General features: G+C 38.3%; 1 protein-coding gene across 1 annotated transcript in view; it reads left to right on the plus strand.

Moving 5' to 3' along the window:
• ATP8B4 (ATPase phospholipid transporting 8B4 (putative)) overlaps positions 1 to 14,894 on the plus strand; it is a 230,142-nt gene that overhangs the window by 94,961 nt on the left and 120,287 nt on the right. Inside the window, exon 10 of the mRNA XM_069492140.1 lies at positions 14,515 to 14,587. Coding sequence (XP_069348241.1) covers positions 14,515 to 14,587 — 73 coding nt within the window. The remainder of the gene's footprint in view (positions 1 to 14,514; positions 14,588 to 14,894) is intronic.

Genomic DNA, 14,894 nt, shown 5'->3' on the forward strand with positions numbered 1-14,894 from the left:
GCTGCCCTATTGCTCTACTTGTCTGTCTGTTCTTATTACTGCACTTGAGGCTGAGACAATCTCTGTGTTCCTGTCACCAGCTGAATAGTGTCCAGCACACAGCTGATACTCAATGATTATATTGTGGGTGATGAGCAAAATGCATTTAAGTGAATTAAATAAATCATTTGGAGGCAAAAGCAGGATATCTTTTCGGTTCCCTCCCTTCTTCCCTGCAACTAATGTAGGGCAAAGGGAGTTGTCCCTATATTTCGTGCTCTATGCACATTTCTGTCTGCTGTCATTGCCACTTGAGAAGGTGGAGTCCTTGGATACCAAACCCAGCTTTAATCCTAGTGTTCTGTGTTATTGGGAGTCTCTTTGGCACTGCTGGACCTTAACGTGCATGGGGCAGTGTCTGACATTTAAAGAAAGGGAGAGGATTAAGTCCATCTGGGGTTCATTTCTGAATTAGCAGAGCTCAAGATAGGACTTGAGGCGATGCTTACTGTTTCACTCGGAGCCGTCCCCAGGTTGCAGCACGATGGACTAGCAGAAATGTGGGAACCTGGGCAGCCCTAGACACTTGGGGGGAGAAGCGGAGATGGGCTTGCTGGGGTCTGTGGCAGACGCTTCCGTCATAGCAGCCCTGGCTGACGAGTCTCGGTTGCCCAGCTGGCCTCATCTGGTTCCCTTGCCTTTTTCCCGGCATTTGTGTTCTGACATGCTTTCCCCTTTACACTGCTAAATTTAAGACTTCATTTTCAAATCAAATGCTCATCTGGCTGGTTGCCTGAGAAATCACATGTGGAGGGCTGGGAGTCCAAGGCAGGGGACGGTGCCCTTGCTTCTGGAGAGCCGGTCTGGAAACCACATGAACTGTAAATAGCTTTAAAACATACCAAAAAAAAAAAAAAAAAAGAAAAGAAAAGAAAAAAATTAAAGCTTTCTGCCAAAAGGGGGGAGCTGAGGTTTTTTTCTTTCTAGACTCAGTTATTAAGTATCTGTTGGAAATTACTGACCTCTATCATACAGTCTGTTTACTCTGTCAGCCCGAGTTGGACCAATCAGACTTAACCCTCCTGAGAACTTGGCTCTGCAAACACTTGCTTTATTAGAAAATGCTTTTGGGTCATAGTACCATGAGTTAAATTGCTAGGTACATTATTTTAATGGAAATTTGTCTTCTTTTACTTAACAGTTCCCTTGGAAACTCGAGTAATACAAATAGGTTATAGTTTTTTAAAATAATAGAACCTGATTCTCCAGTAAGAGCAAGACAAATAAAACATGAGAAAAGGGACATGGCTGCCCATTGGGTAACTGATACACATAATATCATTTTGCTCAGCATGTGATCTTTTGTCTTGGTTGGGCTTTCTCTTTTTCACCTGATTCTTCATTATAAAAAGTAGTTTCGAAAGACTTTTTTTTTTTTTTGCCTTTGTTCTCAATTTTTGTGGGTGCTGAGGCCCAGAGATGCTGTCATACATTCCATCCTGAGACTACCGGGGACACCCTTTCATTCTGTTTTGGTGAATATCTTCAGATTCTTCTTTTTTCTTTCTCTGTATTCTAACTTTTTTCTTCTCTGTATGTCTTTTCTCACTCTTCTTGTAAGAATGAAGAAGAAAGAACACTGGAATTGAGATACAAAGAACGATAGGAAAACAATATTCAACAGGGACTTTATTAAATACAGAACATTTTGGAGTATTTGATGCCTAAAAATGTAGGGATGAGAGTTTATGCAAACAAATATGCAAAGGACCATAGCATAAATGCTTATGCTCATAATTGGCATGCAGATCTGTTGATGTTCACTTTCAAATCTGGCACCGATAATGTCAAACTAATATAAGTTCTACCCAAATGTACTTAATTATGGCCATCATCCCTGGCATGAAATCTCCTGCTTAACCAAGTTGAACATAGAGTTTCCAGTAGTGTCTCTTATGATTAGGAAAGAAATCCAGAAGAGAGAAGATTGCTCATACACATATTTAGACATATTTTTACAGTCTATAACTTAGACCATAAGGTCTTGAAACCCCTTGATAGCTAGAAAGCAAAGAGGGCTTGGAGGAGTGCGAGGCCAGCCTGTCATTGCTATGAAGCAGAAAAACTTCATCCCAGAGCTGGGTGGAGCACACAATGTAAAGTGTTTTCCAGGAAGTAATTAAAAGGGCAAATTTCTGGCAGAAAGTTTTCATCTTACTAATGGAGAAAATCAGAATCTACTCCAGGCAAAAAAAAAATCATCACGTAGACATATCCAGGGAGCATAAAAAAAGCCTAGAGACTTTGGGATTTGAGTAATGCCGGAGATAAGTGAAGGGATTGCATTACAAGGTCTTTATCATCCCTCTTATCTCTAAACTATGAGAAATGGAGCTACCATTTGATATACTAAGGCTTTTCCACCGTTCCAGGGACTTTCAGAGCTGTGGTCAGTGGGACCTGGGGTAGCAGCTGTGTTAGGACCATCACCAGAAGCCAGGTTTACTTAGGCCTGCCAGGTCTGGGGTCTGTGAATTCCTTTGGGCGCTCTTGTTCATGTCCTAGGTTGGGCCAGGAGAGAGTGTGGAAGTTCCTGCTTACACTCCAATCTTGTTGGCTTGGGTTGGAAAAGCCGATAGGGCTCAGTAACAGAGCCTGTCTTGTTGGGGCCTTGAATTATTGTCCCTGAACTATTAATATTAAGACCAGACATATCATAGTTGTTCTGAACTGCAGGAATCTTTAGGTCTTAGCTCCCCAAATATTGCGTACCTTCTATGCACCCAAAATGATTAATTGCTGGTTTCATGACTCACGTTTTGTGGGAGAGAGACAAACAACTGGATAGCTTCAATGTAATGTGTGTGGTGATGGAGGTTTCCGTGAGCTTCCGTGGAAACACTGAGGAGGGGGCACTTAGCCCAGTGTGGGAGTCACAGGAGGCTCCCTGGAAGAGGTGAGTCTTTAAAACTGATCAGCTAAAAATACAAAAAAACCTAGAACGGTAAAAATGTCAACTTTTTAGAGAAAAGTATGATCCCTTATTGTATTAGTTTGTTTTTTTTGTACATTAACATATATGCAGAAAAGCCCACGCAACACAGGCAGCCCCCGGGTTACAGATGACCCAACTTACGGCATTCGATACTTAGGAACGGGCTCCCAAGGCTGCCTATAAGAGTAATTTATTTACATAATTAAATTAATAACGAGTTTCTTCCATGCATGTAAACAAACCTGCATGGTAAGCGGTTCATTGGCGCAGCATCTTTACACAAGCGGCTGGTCTCATTGTTTATACGGTCGCCTACGCACAGCATCACTTTCATCTTAACTTTTTTATTTGATTCTGTGAGTCTGTGTTTACCCTTGTGACCATGCCTTCAAAGCGAAAGTCCACTGCAAGCCCAGGGTGAGCCTGCAGCAAAGACAAAGGTGATTACAGTGGAAATGAAAGCAGAAATAATTAAGTGTTTGGGGAAAGGGCAGATGCCAGCATTCATTGGGAAAGCATTAGGCTTCAGTCGCTCGACCATCAGAGCAACTACAAAGGATAAAGCGAGAATAATGGAACATGTGAGGCAGTGCTCCAATGAAAGCGTCAGTTATTACTAAGCAGCATAGTGGATTAATTATTGAAATGGAAAGGTTATTATTGATTTGGTGAGAAGATCAAAATAAGCATAACATTCCTATTAGCCTAGTGTTGATGCAACATTAGGTGTTAACCTTTAATATTCTTTTTTGAAATTTCTCCCATCTCCTATATAAAGCTTTTGCATGAGTTTGTTTTTATGTTCTGTTTGTTTGAATTAAAAGAAAGAGCATAATAGTTTCTATAGCATTATTACAGTACAGGGGTATTATTATTATAATTACAGTATTACACTGTATTGTTATGACCACATATGAGCCATTATAGTATCGTTATTATTATTATTACCGTACATGCACTGTTCATCAGGGGTCCGTGTTACATACAAATCTGACCTAAAGACATTCTCAGGAATGTATCTCATCTGTCATCTCGGGAACACCTGTATATACAATTTGTCTTCCACTTTTTTCTTTTATTCTCTGAACTGTTATTCTTTGCCCTGCAATGGTTCATCCTGTCCCTACCCTCTTTCCATACTTTGTGTTATCTCTGTTATACTTTCCTAGAGCCTTCTCAGCAGGTGTAGCCATGTGAAACTATTACATCAGCTCTAGAGCTAAAAATGCTAAGCACATAGTATGACTGACCACATTAATAGCTACTCTATTCAAATAATCATTCAACAAATATGTATTGAGCCCTTAATATGTGCCACACACTGTCTTACATGCTAAGGACACAGAAATGAGCAGGCCAAATTTCTGCCCTAAGGAACCAAACTTCTAATGGGGAAGACAGACAATAAACAAAATATAAATAAATAATGTGATTTCAGGTTATTGGAAGTGCAAAAAATAAAATAAAATAGGGTAATAGGATAGAGAGTGATGGGATGGGAGGGGGGCAGATGATTTTAAATAGGGTGGCCAGAGAAGGCCCAACGAAGAGGTGAGATCTGAGTTGAGAGGGGGCTAGCCATGCCAAGATCTTGGTAAAAGAAACAAGTATAAAAGCCCCAAAGTGGAAATGAACTTGACGGCAAGATGTCTACTGTGGTTAGAGAACTGTAATGAAGGGGAGTTCCAAAGGGCTGGTGAGAGCCAATTCTTGTAGGTAGTGGTGGAGAATTCAGATTTTATGTAAAATGTAATGAGAAGCCATCAGAGGATTTTAAGCAGGAACATGATATGAATGACAAAAAGATGTTTCTGGGTGCTGTGTAGGTAGTGGATGGCAGAGAGGGGCAAGAGCAGGATGAGGATGACAAATTTTGTTTCCTACTGTTGTCCAAGTGAGATGATGATGCCGTGGACCTGAGTGATAGCAGGGAGGTCACACAAAAAAGTAGGGTCCCTATCTATCTATCTATCTATCTACCTATCTATCATCTATCTATCTATATCATTATCATCATCTATCATCGATTTTCAAACACACGCACACAAATAGAACAGTACAATGAACACTTATTTGTGTATTATCTAGCTGTAGGTAATATACCATCAACTTCCTGCTATTTTTGTATCCATCCTCATTTTTTTATTTTCTGGGGTATTTTAAAAGAAAATCCTGTATGTCATATCATGCTATGAGTTAATACTTTAGTATTTCTCTTGAACATATAAGGACTTAACATATATTTAGCCATGAGACCATTACTACATCCAACAAAGCAGCAGTACTTCCTTAATATTATCTAATACCCACAGACTGAGATGTGTTTTGGAGGCAGTCAGTAGGAGTGCTGTTGTATTGGGTGCATGAGAAGAGAGGAATCAGGAGTTTATAGTTCTTACCTGAGGCTCCAAGATGAAGAAAGCTGGGAAGAGCATGTTGTGGTGGTCGCGGTTGTTTTCTGTTTGGGCTGGGAAACTGGAGTTCTATTAAGAGATTAGTCTTTCTGTAGCGGTATAGAATTTGCAGTTGAAGCTTAGGAGAAAGATCTGGGCTGAAGATATAAATCTGAAAGTCATCTGGCCACCTAGGGTCAGAGTCTAGACCCTACATAGTGAAGGGAGGAGCTCTGGGCCACTCCAAGGTTTGAAGATGGGAGGAAGAGAAAGGGCTGGCTAAGGGTTTGAGGAGGAGTGGCTAATGGAGTAAGAGCAAAACCACATGGACGAGGTGTTCTGGATTTAAAGCAAAGAAAGTATCTGAAGAAAGAGGGCGTGGCTAACTGATGAATAAAGTGAAGGCTGAGAAGTGATCATTGACTTTAGTGCCATGAAGGATGAAAAGAGGTTGTAGTTAGAGGATAGGAGACAAAATTCTGATTGGAGAAAGGGAGGGCAGTCAAGAGGTGGAGACAGTGAGTACAGAGAGTTCTTTTGAAGCCTTGAAATAAAATTCAGAAAGTACCATCATTATAATGAGCTATTTCATAATAAAAAGTCACAATACTTTAAATGTATATAATATTTTACATTTTACAAAATGCTTTCAAATTTATCTCATCTGAAACTCAGAAATGTCATGATAAATAGGTACTAAAATGTCAGGTGGATTTATGCCATTTTAAAAACCCCAGTCTTACTAATAAAGAGATGTTCTGAGGGGTTGACAAGAGCCAGTTCTTGTAGGTCATAGTGAGGTTTCAATTTTTTGGTCAATTTCTTGCCCAAAGTCATATGGCTGGTTGGTAAAGAGCTTGGACCCAGGTCCACGTTTTCTAATTCTATAACTGTATTTTTTCTACTATGTTACATTATTTCCTTCATAAATAAGAGGCCAATATTCTCTTCTTTAAGAGTGTAAGGATTTTACCTCTTACCCCCTCCTACTCTCCCCTCTTCTTGGATTCCAATGATCTTTATATCTCTTTGTGCCCATGTGTGCCCATTGTTTAGCTCCCAATTATTAGAGAGTACATGTGGTGTTTGTTTTTCCATTCCTGAGATACTTCACTTAGGATCACGGTCTCCAGTTACATCCACATTGCTGCAACAGACATTATTTCGTTCCTTTCTATGGCTGAGTAGCACTTCATCGTATATATACCTAACAAACACTATTCTGATAATGGGCACACTAAAAGCCCCAACCCTAACATTATACAACATATCTACATAACAAAACCATTTATATCTCCTTGATATTTTGAAATTTAAAAAATGTAAGGATTATTAAAATTTTAATTCCAACTTCTGGTTCATTTTGAACCGAATTTTGTTTCTGTAAGTATCAAGATTGTTCCTACAATGTCATTCTCAAAGGATAGAGTCTTAATATGAAATTTTCTGGTTTTTGTTTAAACAATCCAAAAAAAAAAAAAAAACCAATCCATTACAATCTCCTCATTTCTGAATGAGGAGAACTTTGTTTTTCCTCATAATTAGGGTGCTGAGGGTATACAACTGATGGTCCAATGTAAGAAAATATTCTGGTAATTGTGAGCAGTAAGATTTATCCTGTCCTGAGAGAAATATGAATGACATAATGGCTGAAGCCTCAGAAAGTGGAGAGATTTCACTCTGATCGTCAGTAAATCCTGATTGAAATCTCTTGGTGTGGTGTTAAGTTATGATTCTGAGAAGACAAGCCTAGAGGGACCAGAGTAATACAATCCAGGCATATAGTTTTCTGATGAGCTCACCGTATATGGGGAGAAATCTTGGATTATCTTGAGAAATGAACATTAATATATCCTTTATTAGACAATCTCTCTGGTGTATCAATTTTCTCACTGGGCTTTTGATGACAGCTATATGGCAAACAATCTAACGCTGAGGTCATTCTCTTGAAGTACAGGTATTCTTCATTATTAACTGGAAGAATATTCACGTGCTCCAGGTATCAGAAGACAGAGATGATTTAGTTGTGGTTACTTAAGAGCCAGATTTATATTTTCCCACTAGTCTCTAGGTTTTTTGATAACCACAGTCTGTTTCAAATTCTACTTATAGGCCAAGAGCGGTCTTTAACTCATTAATGAAGGGTGATAGGAGCCACATGCCAGCTAGTAATCCACTGAGTATGGATTCTACCTACATGCTATCCTGTTTCTGAGGAACTTAGGATGATAAACATTACAACATACTTTAAAGTGACATTTTAAAATTTTCTTTAAAAAGTGTTTAGGACTTAATATTACTGCAAATCTAGTAAGCAAACTCGTGATCTTCCAGCAACATCCTTAGTTGTACTTTATGCTGCAAAATCAGAAATGATATTTCCAGAACATTAGGTTCTCTGACCAGAGAAAACTAAATCACACCACTGAGAGACAAGTTTGCTTCATCTATGTTGATATAGCTTATTACTTGACATGTTAAACAACTAATATTTTCTCTAGTTTAACAGACATTTGGTTCTCTCTTAACCTGGCCCTATATAGGAAAATTGATTGAGGCTTCCACTAGAGGCAACAGAAAAATATAATATAGGCCTTTTATGCTGGAACTAAGACAGCCAGGTTTTCTTCCCCATTGGAAATTATCTTCTTTTGGGTGAGTTTTTTTTTTCCCTCAAAAAGTGGAGGTTATTTACTATTGAGCTTGGTAAGATTAAGTTCTCTGATTTCTCAAAATAAGGGGTGGCCACTTAGATGAAGAGAATGGTTGATCTACTGAGGCCAAAAAGATCGTACATCTTTTTCATCAAAATATGTTCTTCATGTATGGAATATTTTAGGAACAGTGATTTTTTTCCTATAGACATTGTTCTTAGAATATTTGGGTAATCAGTGGAAATCTCTAGAATATTTTTAATAGACAGGTACTAGAAATGTATCTCCCAACTTTATGTACTAACTGTTGGAAAAGGGGGCGAATTGAGTGACCCAAGATTTTATAGATTCCCCCTCCCCCAAAGTTTTAAAATTAGATGGGGGAAGCACAAAGATTCATGGCAAGCTGCTCCCATTGACTTTATAGAATTGAAATTGAAACTATGGAAAGGTAAAACAGTGTAGAATTAAAAGAAATATTATAATACATGAACATGTCAATAGTGAAATTGGGAAGTGGGCTCTCAGCATAGAAGATGCTCTGCTTTGCCTCCCATACCCTGCTTCAGGCCTGCAGAACCTATTTTCCCAGCTATCCGGAGTGCTGTCCACATACAACCCTCCATTGTCAGCCCTCTCTGGGAATTGCCCTTGGCTGAGGAGAGCGTTTTGCTCAAGCTGACCCATCCTTCATGGGGTCATCCTGTACCCAATGACTAAATGATGCCAGGGTATAAAGGCCTGGCCTCTTGATACAATTCTGAAGGCCTGTTCCAACCCCACGGCTGCCCCTGAGCTTGGCTGAGGCCTTTGTTGTGATGGCATCAACAGCTCAACGCCTTCCTCTGCCCAACTGTGCTGCCTTCACTCCCTCATGGTGTTAATCCCTAGAGAATTTGCCAATCAACTTCTTACGCAAAAATCTCCCTCTGAATTTGCTACCTAGGAATCCAACCTAGACCTAAATCGCTCTGTTTTCTCCATGGTTAGTCTAAGGTATTTCCTTTGGCATTCATATGTGAAAGCAGGTGTGATAATCTTTCTTTGAAATCATTTTCTTCTGAAATCCTTGTAGTCTCATAATCTATTAGCCATTTATTAATGGAATCCTATTAAGAATTTAAAAAAGATAGAGTCTTAGGAGACTTATTTGGGGAAGTGTTTCAGTTTAGGGAAATGATGAAAGAGAACACATTTCTGCACAATATTTAGCAGGCTTATTGTTCAGGGAAAACTTAATAAGTGAATTGATCATTTTGTTTTCAAAATAGGAAGGCTAAAATGTATAATTCTACATTCAAATAATGCACAATAGGATTTATATAAATTAAGCAGGACATCTATAAGATTGATTACCTTTTCTCAGCAATTGTTAAACTAAGTTATTCATGCTGTAGGACTACATCTTTCATAATTCCCTCTTCTTCTCACCCTCCCCCTGGAAGAATTGACGAGAGAGCATCTTCAGCAGCTGACCATGGACCTCCCCATGTGATTTTGCTTCGGCATAAGAGTTTTGCTAACACGAGGGGAGAAAAAGGAGGGAGACATGTGCATTCTTCACAATAAATAGATTTCAAAGATATGAGCATTATGTTCATTCTCAATGTAATGAGATTCTGTTCACCAGAGTCTGTTGTTAGTGGATTAGGGCCAAGCTGTATGTTTTATTCTAGTGTGGCTCTGACGGTCCTGGGATTGAGAAGAACCAGAAACTGCTGCTGTCCACTGAGCATTTGTATCAGGAGACCATGACTGCAAGCTGGTTTTAAGCACTAAAGTGTGCACTATTGCCATGATTGAATCCCTTTAGCTCCTTAGGGTCCATTCTCTTTCTAAATAGGCAATATATTACTACTGTAGAAAATAAAGTAAAAAAGAACAATACATATAGATTTATTAAGAGCATGGACTTTTGTAGCCAGAGAGACTTGGGTTCCAGCTCTCTGCCACTTACAGGTAAACTTGGCAAAGTTTAGTTTTCTTCTATTTCTTCTATTCTTCTCCTAATTTGGCCTTTAAGATACCAATATATGTGGTGCCAAAATCCAAACAGTACAAAAGAGTATACAATAGAAATGAAGTCTCCCTTCCATCCCAGTTCCCTTTTTATTTTCTTTCTCTGTGTCTTTCAAGAAATTTTCTGTGCATGTAAAAACATATGTATGTAGGTGTATCCTTGTTTCAAGACACTGAATCTTACCATGCATATACAGTGTTCTGCACATGCTTCTTTTAAATGTAATAATATAACTTAGAGCACATTTCATATAAGCACATATAGACCTGTCTTATTCTTTTATGTGACTGCACTGTATTCCATTGAGTAGATGAACCCTGATTGAATAAGTGCTCCATGGTACCTCTATGTAATTCTTATTGATGGATATTTTAGTGATTTCTAATTGATTTCTATTGCAAACAATGCTGCAGTAAACATCCTTGTAAATTCATGTTTGAGAATCTATATGATCACTTCTTTAAAGTAGAATATCTGTATCAAAGTGTGTGGGCATTTAAATTTTTGATAGATACTGCAAAATAGGGCAAATATGTGTCCATTTCTCTGAAGCTCAGTGTCCTATTCTGTAAAATGAGAGCAGAAACAATGCCAATTGTTGTGAGGATTAAATGAGATAAGATACATAAACAGTGTTGCCAGCTGTAGTAAATTAAAATATAAGACTCTAGTTAAATTCAAATTTCAGATAAACAATGATAATATTTTAGCAGTATTTCTCAAATATTGCATAGGACATACTAAAAAATGATTTGTTGTTTTTCTGAAATTCAAATTTAACTGAGTGCCATTTGTTTTTGTTTGGCAACCCCATGCATGGAGGGGTCAGTACAGTTCCTGGAATGCAGTAAGCACTAAATACATTTTGGCTGCTATGATTCTTATTAGACATTTAGGAAAATGCTATCATTCAGCAAATGTTTTTGGAAATAATGATTTTGTATTTTTTAATTTACTTATCATTCATCCATAAATGTTTATTGAATGCCTACTGTGAACTGGGCATTATTCTAAGTCCTAAAGATACAGTGGTGAACAAAACAATGTCCAAATGAGCAGGGAATACTTTTGTTTGTTAAAGGACTGATGTGTGCTTGAGACCAAAGAGAAAACCAAGCTCTGTGTAAGTGGATTGATTAGTTAATTAGGGGAGGTAAATTCTATTGACCTTTATTATGTTCTCTCTCTCGTACTCCTATACCACTTCTGTAGATTGTGAGCAAATCCCCTTTTCAGGAATCCAAGTTGCTGATGAGAGATCAGGAGCAGTAGAGCATGGAAAGGACGGCAGGAGCCTTGAAGGGGCTATTGAAGGTCCTCCCTTCTGTCCGTTCAGCTTTAGCAATGCACTTATCTTGCACAAGGTAAACACTTGATTGCTGGTCTCTGAAACCAATAGTTCAGTGACATAGAGAATGGTAGGTGCTACCTCACTCTCAGCCTTGCATTTTCTCAAAGAGGTTTTCAGCCATGCCTAGCAGCTCTTTGTATGCTATGCCTCACCAGGAAGAAGCAGGTTCAGAGCAATCTGTCAAAAATCATTGGGCGCAGTTGGCTATTTCTCATCTCCTTTTCTTAGAACTCAGATTTTCTGATATTCTCAGAGTAGATATATAGTTAGTGGGTGTATTTTGAAAAACTCTTTCATTTAAGTAATTTTAGTTGCCGTTTTGTAGCAGATAAACTCCATATGTTTTATAGTGCCTTTAGAATTTAAATCTTACGAATCTTTTTCTTGAATCTTGGCATATTTAGCAATTGGCTTGTGAGTTTACTAAGATAAAGGCCATCTTATTATCTATTTTTGAAAAACCTGGTTCAAGGAAGCATAAACTAGATTATGTCCATTTCGAAAAACTCTGATGATGTTGAAAATTGAGTCATGTTTTAAAATCTTGGTATTTCTTGATTCAATTAAATGAATTTCTAGTACAATTAAATGAATTAACTCATTTTCAGAACATTCATATACTGCAATTCATCTGCAAGAGCAAGAGGGCTTTCCCTGCCAAAGGTAAAAAGCCAAGTTTGAAGATGCTGAGTCTGTGGAGCTGAGTGTCATCTTCACAGCCCACAGGGCCATCCGGTATCCCCCTGGTAGAGCTATGATGCGAGATTGCGTCCAACATGAGCCCTGAGAACAGCTGCATCACACATGGCGAGCCAGGGAGTGTCAGTTTTCATTGTTTTCAGGGTGATGACGAAACCCGATCACTACATAAGCTAAAATATTAGAAGGCTAGAAATATTTTGAACATGAGCTTTAAAGTAAATCTTTCTGTCTGCCCCTCCAGTCCTGCTGGGATGTCTTTGATGTTGTGTTGTCGTCAGTGTTGGTGGTAAGGGGGTAGGGTGAGAAAAATGGTTGGATTCAAGATATAGATGATTTAAATACCTTTGCAGGTTTTTATCGGTTTATGCTTGTTCTCTAAGTTCGGATACTTCTGTAGCTATGAGTGTTCATTAAATGTATCTGCGAGTTCCTAGTTAAGTGCAGTTGTATATGTCTGGTAAGGCAATAGGAAATAACATTAGAAAGACTCCTCGGATTGTATTATACATATTGGTTATTCTACAGGTATATACTCAAATGTGGTGTTAACCAAGACATCTCACACAGCCTGTGTTTTACCACTATCTCCAGGTCTTTCTGAAAAAACTCTAATTACATTTGTAGAATGTTACTTTCTCCTCTCTAAAAGGATCTGTTTTATACTTCTTTCTCTTACTTTTCATTCGGTTTCTGATAACATTGTTAAATCCTAAGATGACTTTCTATCATAACCTTACTCTGTAAGGGTTATGTTCTCTTCTTGTTGGGGTGCTATCCACAAATCTGACAGGTGTGTCCGCTTGTCCATTGTGTAGATTATTGATGAAGCAGTCGGTGGTGCTAGGCTTCGAGTCAACATTCAGGGAACACTGCTTCCTGTTGCTTGTATGGTCCTTCCTAGAGCTTACAGTGTACAGGCAGGAAGAAGAAGAGTTTGGAAATGAAACTTAGTATCATCTTGACTTTTTGCTAAAGAAGATCATACTGTCAATAGAGACTTCAGAGCCATTCAGTAGCAGTGTGATTTCCATAAATGAAGACATGATATCTTTTTCCATCCATTCACGTCTATTTTTGATAAGATCCCGTTTGCTGAGAAATGTCCAAATGTGGTATCCCCAGAAATAAACCAGCACATAATCCATACCTGTAAAAATAAATAAAATGAGATTTAGAAGGCTTCCTAGGTTCTCCCATTGTCGTCAAACTAGATAAAGTGCAGAAAAGTATGGCATTGGAAAAATGATTGAATTCTGGCTAGAGATGAAAATGCTGCAATTGAAAATTTTCCAGAACAACATGTACTTGGATTCGTATTAAAGAAAATTTTTTTGAGTGTTTAAGCCAAATGATCCAGCAGAGTTGATAGTGTGAGGCATATTTCACAGTTGTATAAATATTTAAAACTGTTTTCCAGCCTATAAAACAAGTAAATTAGATTATTTTTTAAAAGCTGCACAATGGAATCAAGCTGCCCACCTGAACTTGTTGGGGAAACCTGCTTTACTCATCCCAGCCTTTTCTCTTGTAAAAGAATCTCTCAGAAGGAAGTGTGATGAAGGCTTCCAACTAGGAAAGTAAAGCTGGTTTACATTTCAGGGAATTTCAGCAGGGATGATTAGCATCATGGTATACTGCCACAGGTGGTCTATTTCCAGAGGCCTGTCTGGTTTTGGGCAGCCCTGACTAACTTGTCACCAAGGGCCAGATCCAATGGACACAATAGCTGTTCATCATGAACCAACCCCTTTGAACTTGGTTAAGGGTGGTCTTGGGGCTCCGTTATGTACAAGAGCCTCACAGAAAGCAGCAGCATGTTGGTTGAGTTGCTCTCTATTCTGAGCTGCTGGTACTATCCTGTTAGAATGCCACCAAACCTGTCCTTCCTTCTCAGCGCTGGTTTGTAGGTGGTCTTTCTCATTCTTTTATCACCCATGTTGTTCTTATCCTTTCCAAATTTAAATTTTTTTTCTCTTACGTTTTAACTATTTCCCTGGACCACTTTCCCTTGCAAATATCTATCTCATCCTTCACTTTTTGCCTCCAGTTAAAGACCGTGATGTTTCTGTATTTATTAATAAAGAGTTTGAAAAGAGTGACTGAATTGATTGAGATTTCCTAGCTGCTGTATAAAGCTGGCACCATGAGGTGGCAGAAAAAACACTTCTCCAAGAGTTAGGCATCTTGAGTTCAGCCCAGGGGTACCACTAACTCACTGGGTATCCTTGGGCAAATCATTTAACCTTTCCGGGCCTTTGTTCCCACATTGCTCAGGTAAGGAATTTAGTTATGTAAGGCCCCTTTGTATTTAGCATTCTAGGAAAGTCCTATCTGTTTCCTCTATTATATGATGCCACATTGTGAATACATTCCCTTGACTATTCCATTCTTGAAAAAATTAATCTTGTTTTTGTTCTTAGGCTGCAGAATGAAAAATGGATGAATGTCAAAGTGGGAGACATCATTAAATTAGAAAATAACCAATTTGTTGCTGTGAGTATTCAATATTGTTTAAAGAATTTATCTCAGATTAAAATAGCATACATGGAAGTATTTATATTTGCAAATTTAGTAAATCTGTACTAATCCAGAGTAATTAAGAAGAGAATACCAGTATGTATTAGTAAAAAGTCTCAATTATAAAATGTTTTAAAAGACATTGATTTATTACATCAATAACTTGGTAACTCAGATAAGGCCGAGTGATTATCACCTTGTCTATTTCCTTAGGGAGCTTTTAAATTAACAGGTACAAAAGATTTTAAATTAGAATGTTAATCATTTTATGTAAGTGAGTTTT

This window comes from Eulemur rufifrons, chromosome 2 (assembly GCF_041146395.1).
Source record: "Eulemur rufifrons isolate Redbay chromosome 2, OSU_ERuf_1, whole genome shotgun sequence".
Lineage (NCBI taxonomy): Eukaryota > Metazoa > Chordata > Mammalia > Primates > Lemuridae > Eulemur > Eulemur rufifrons.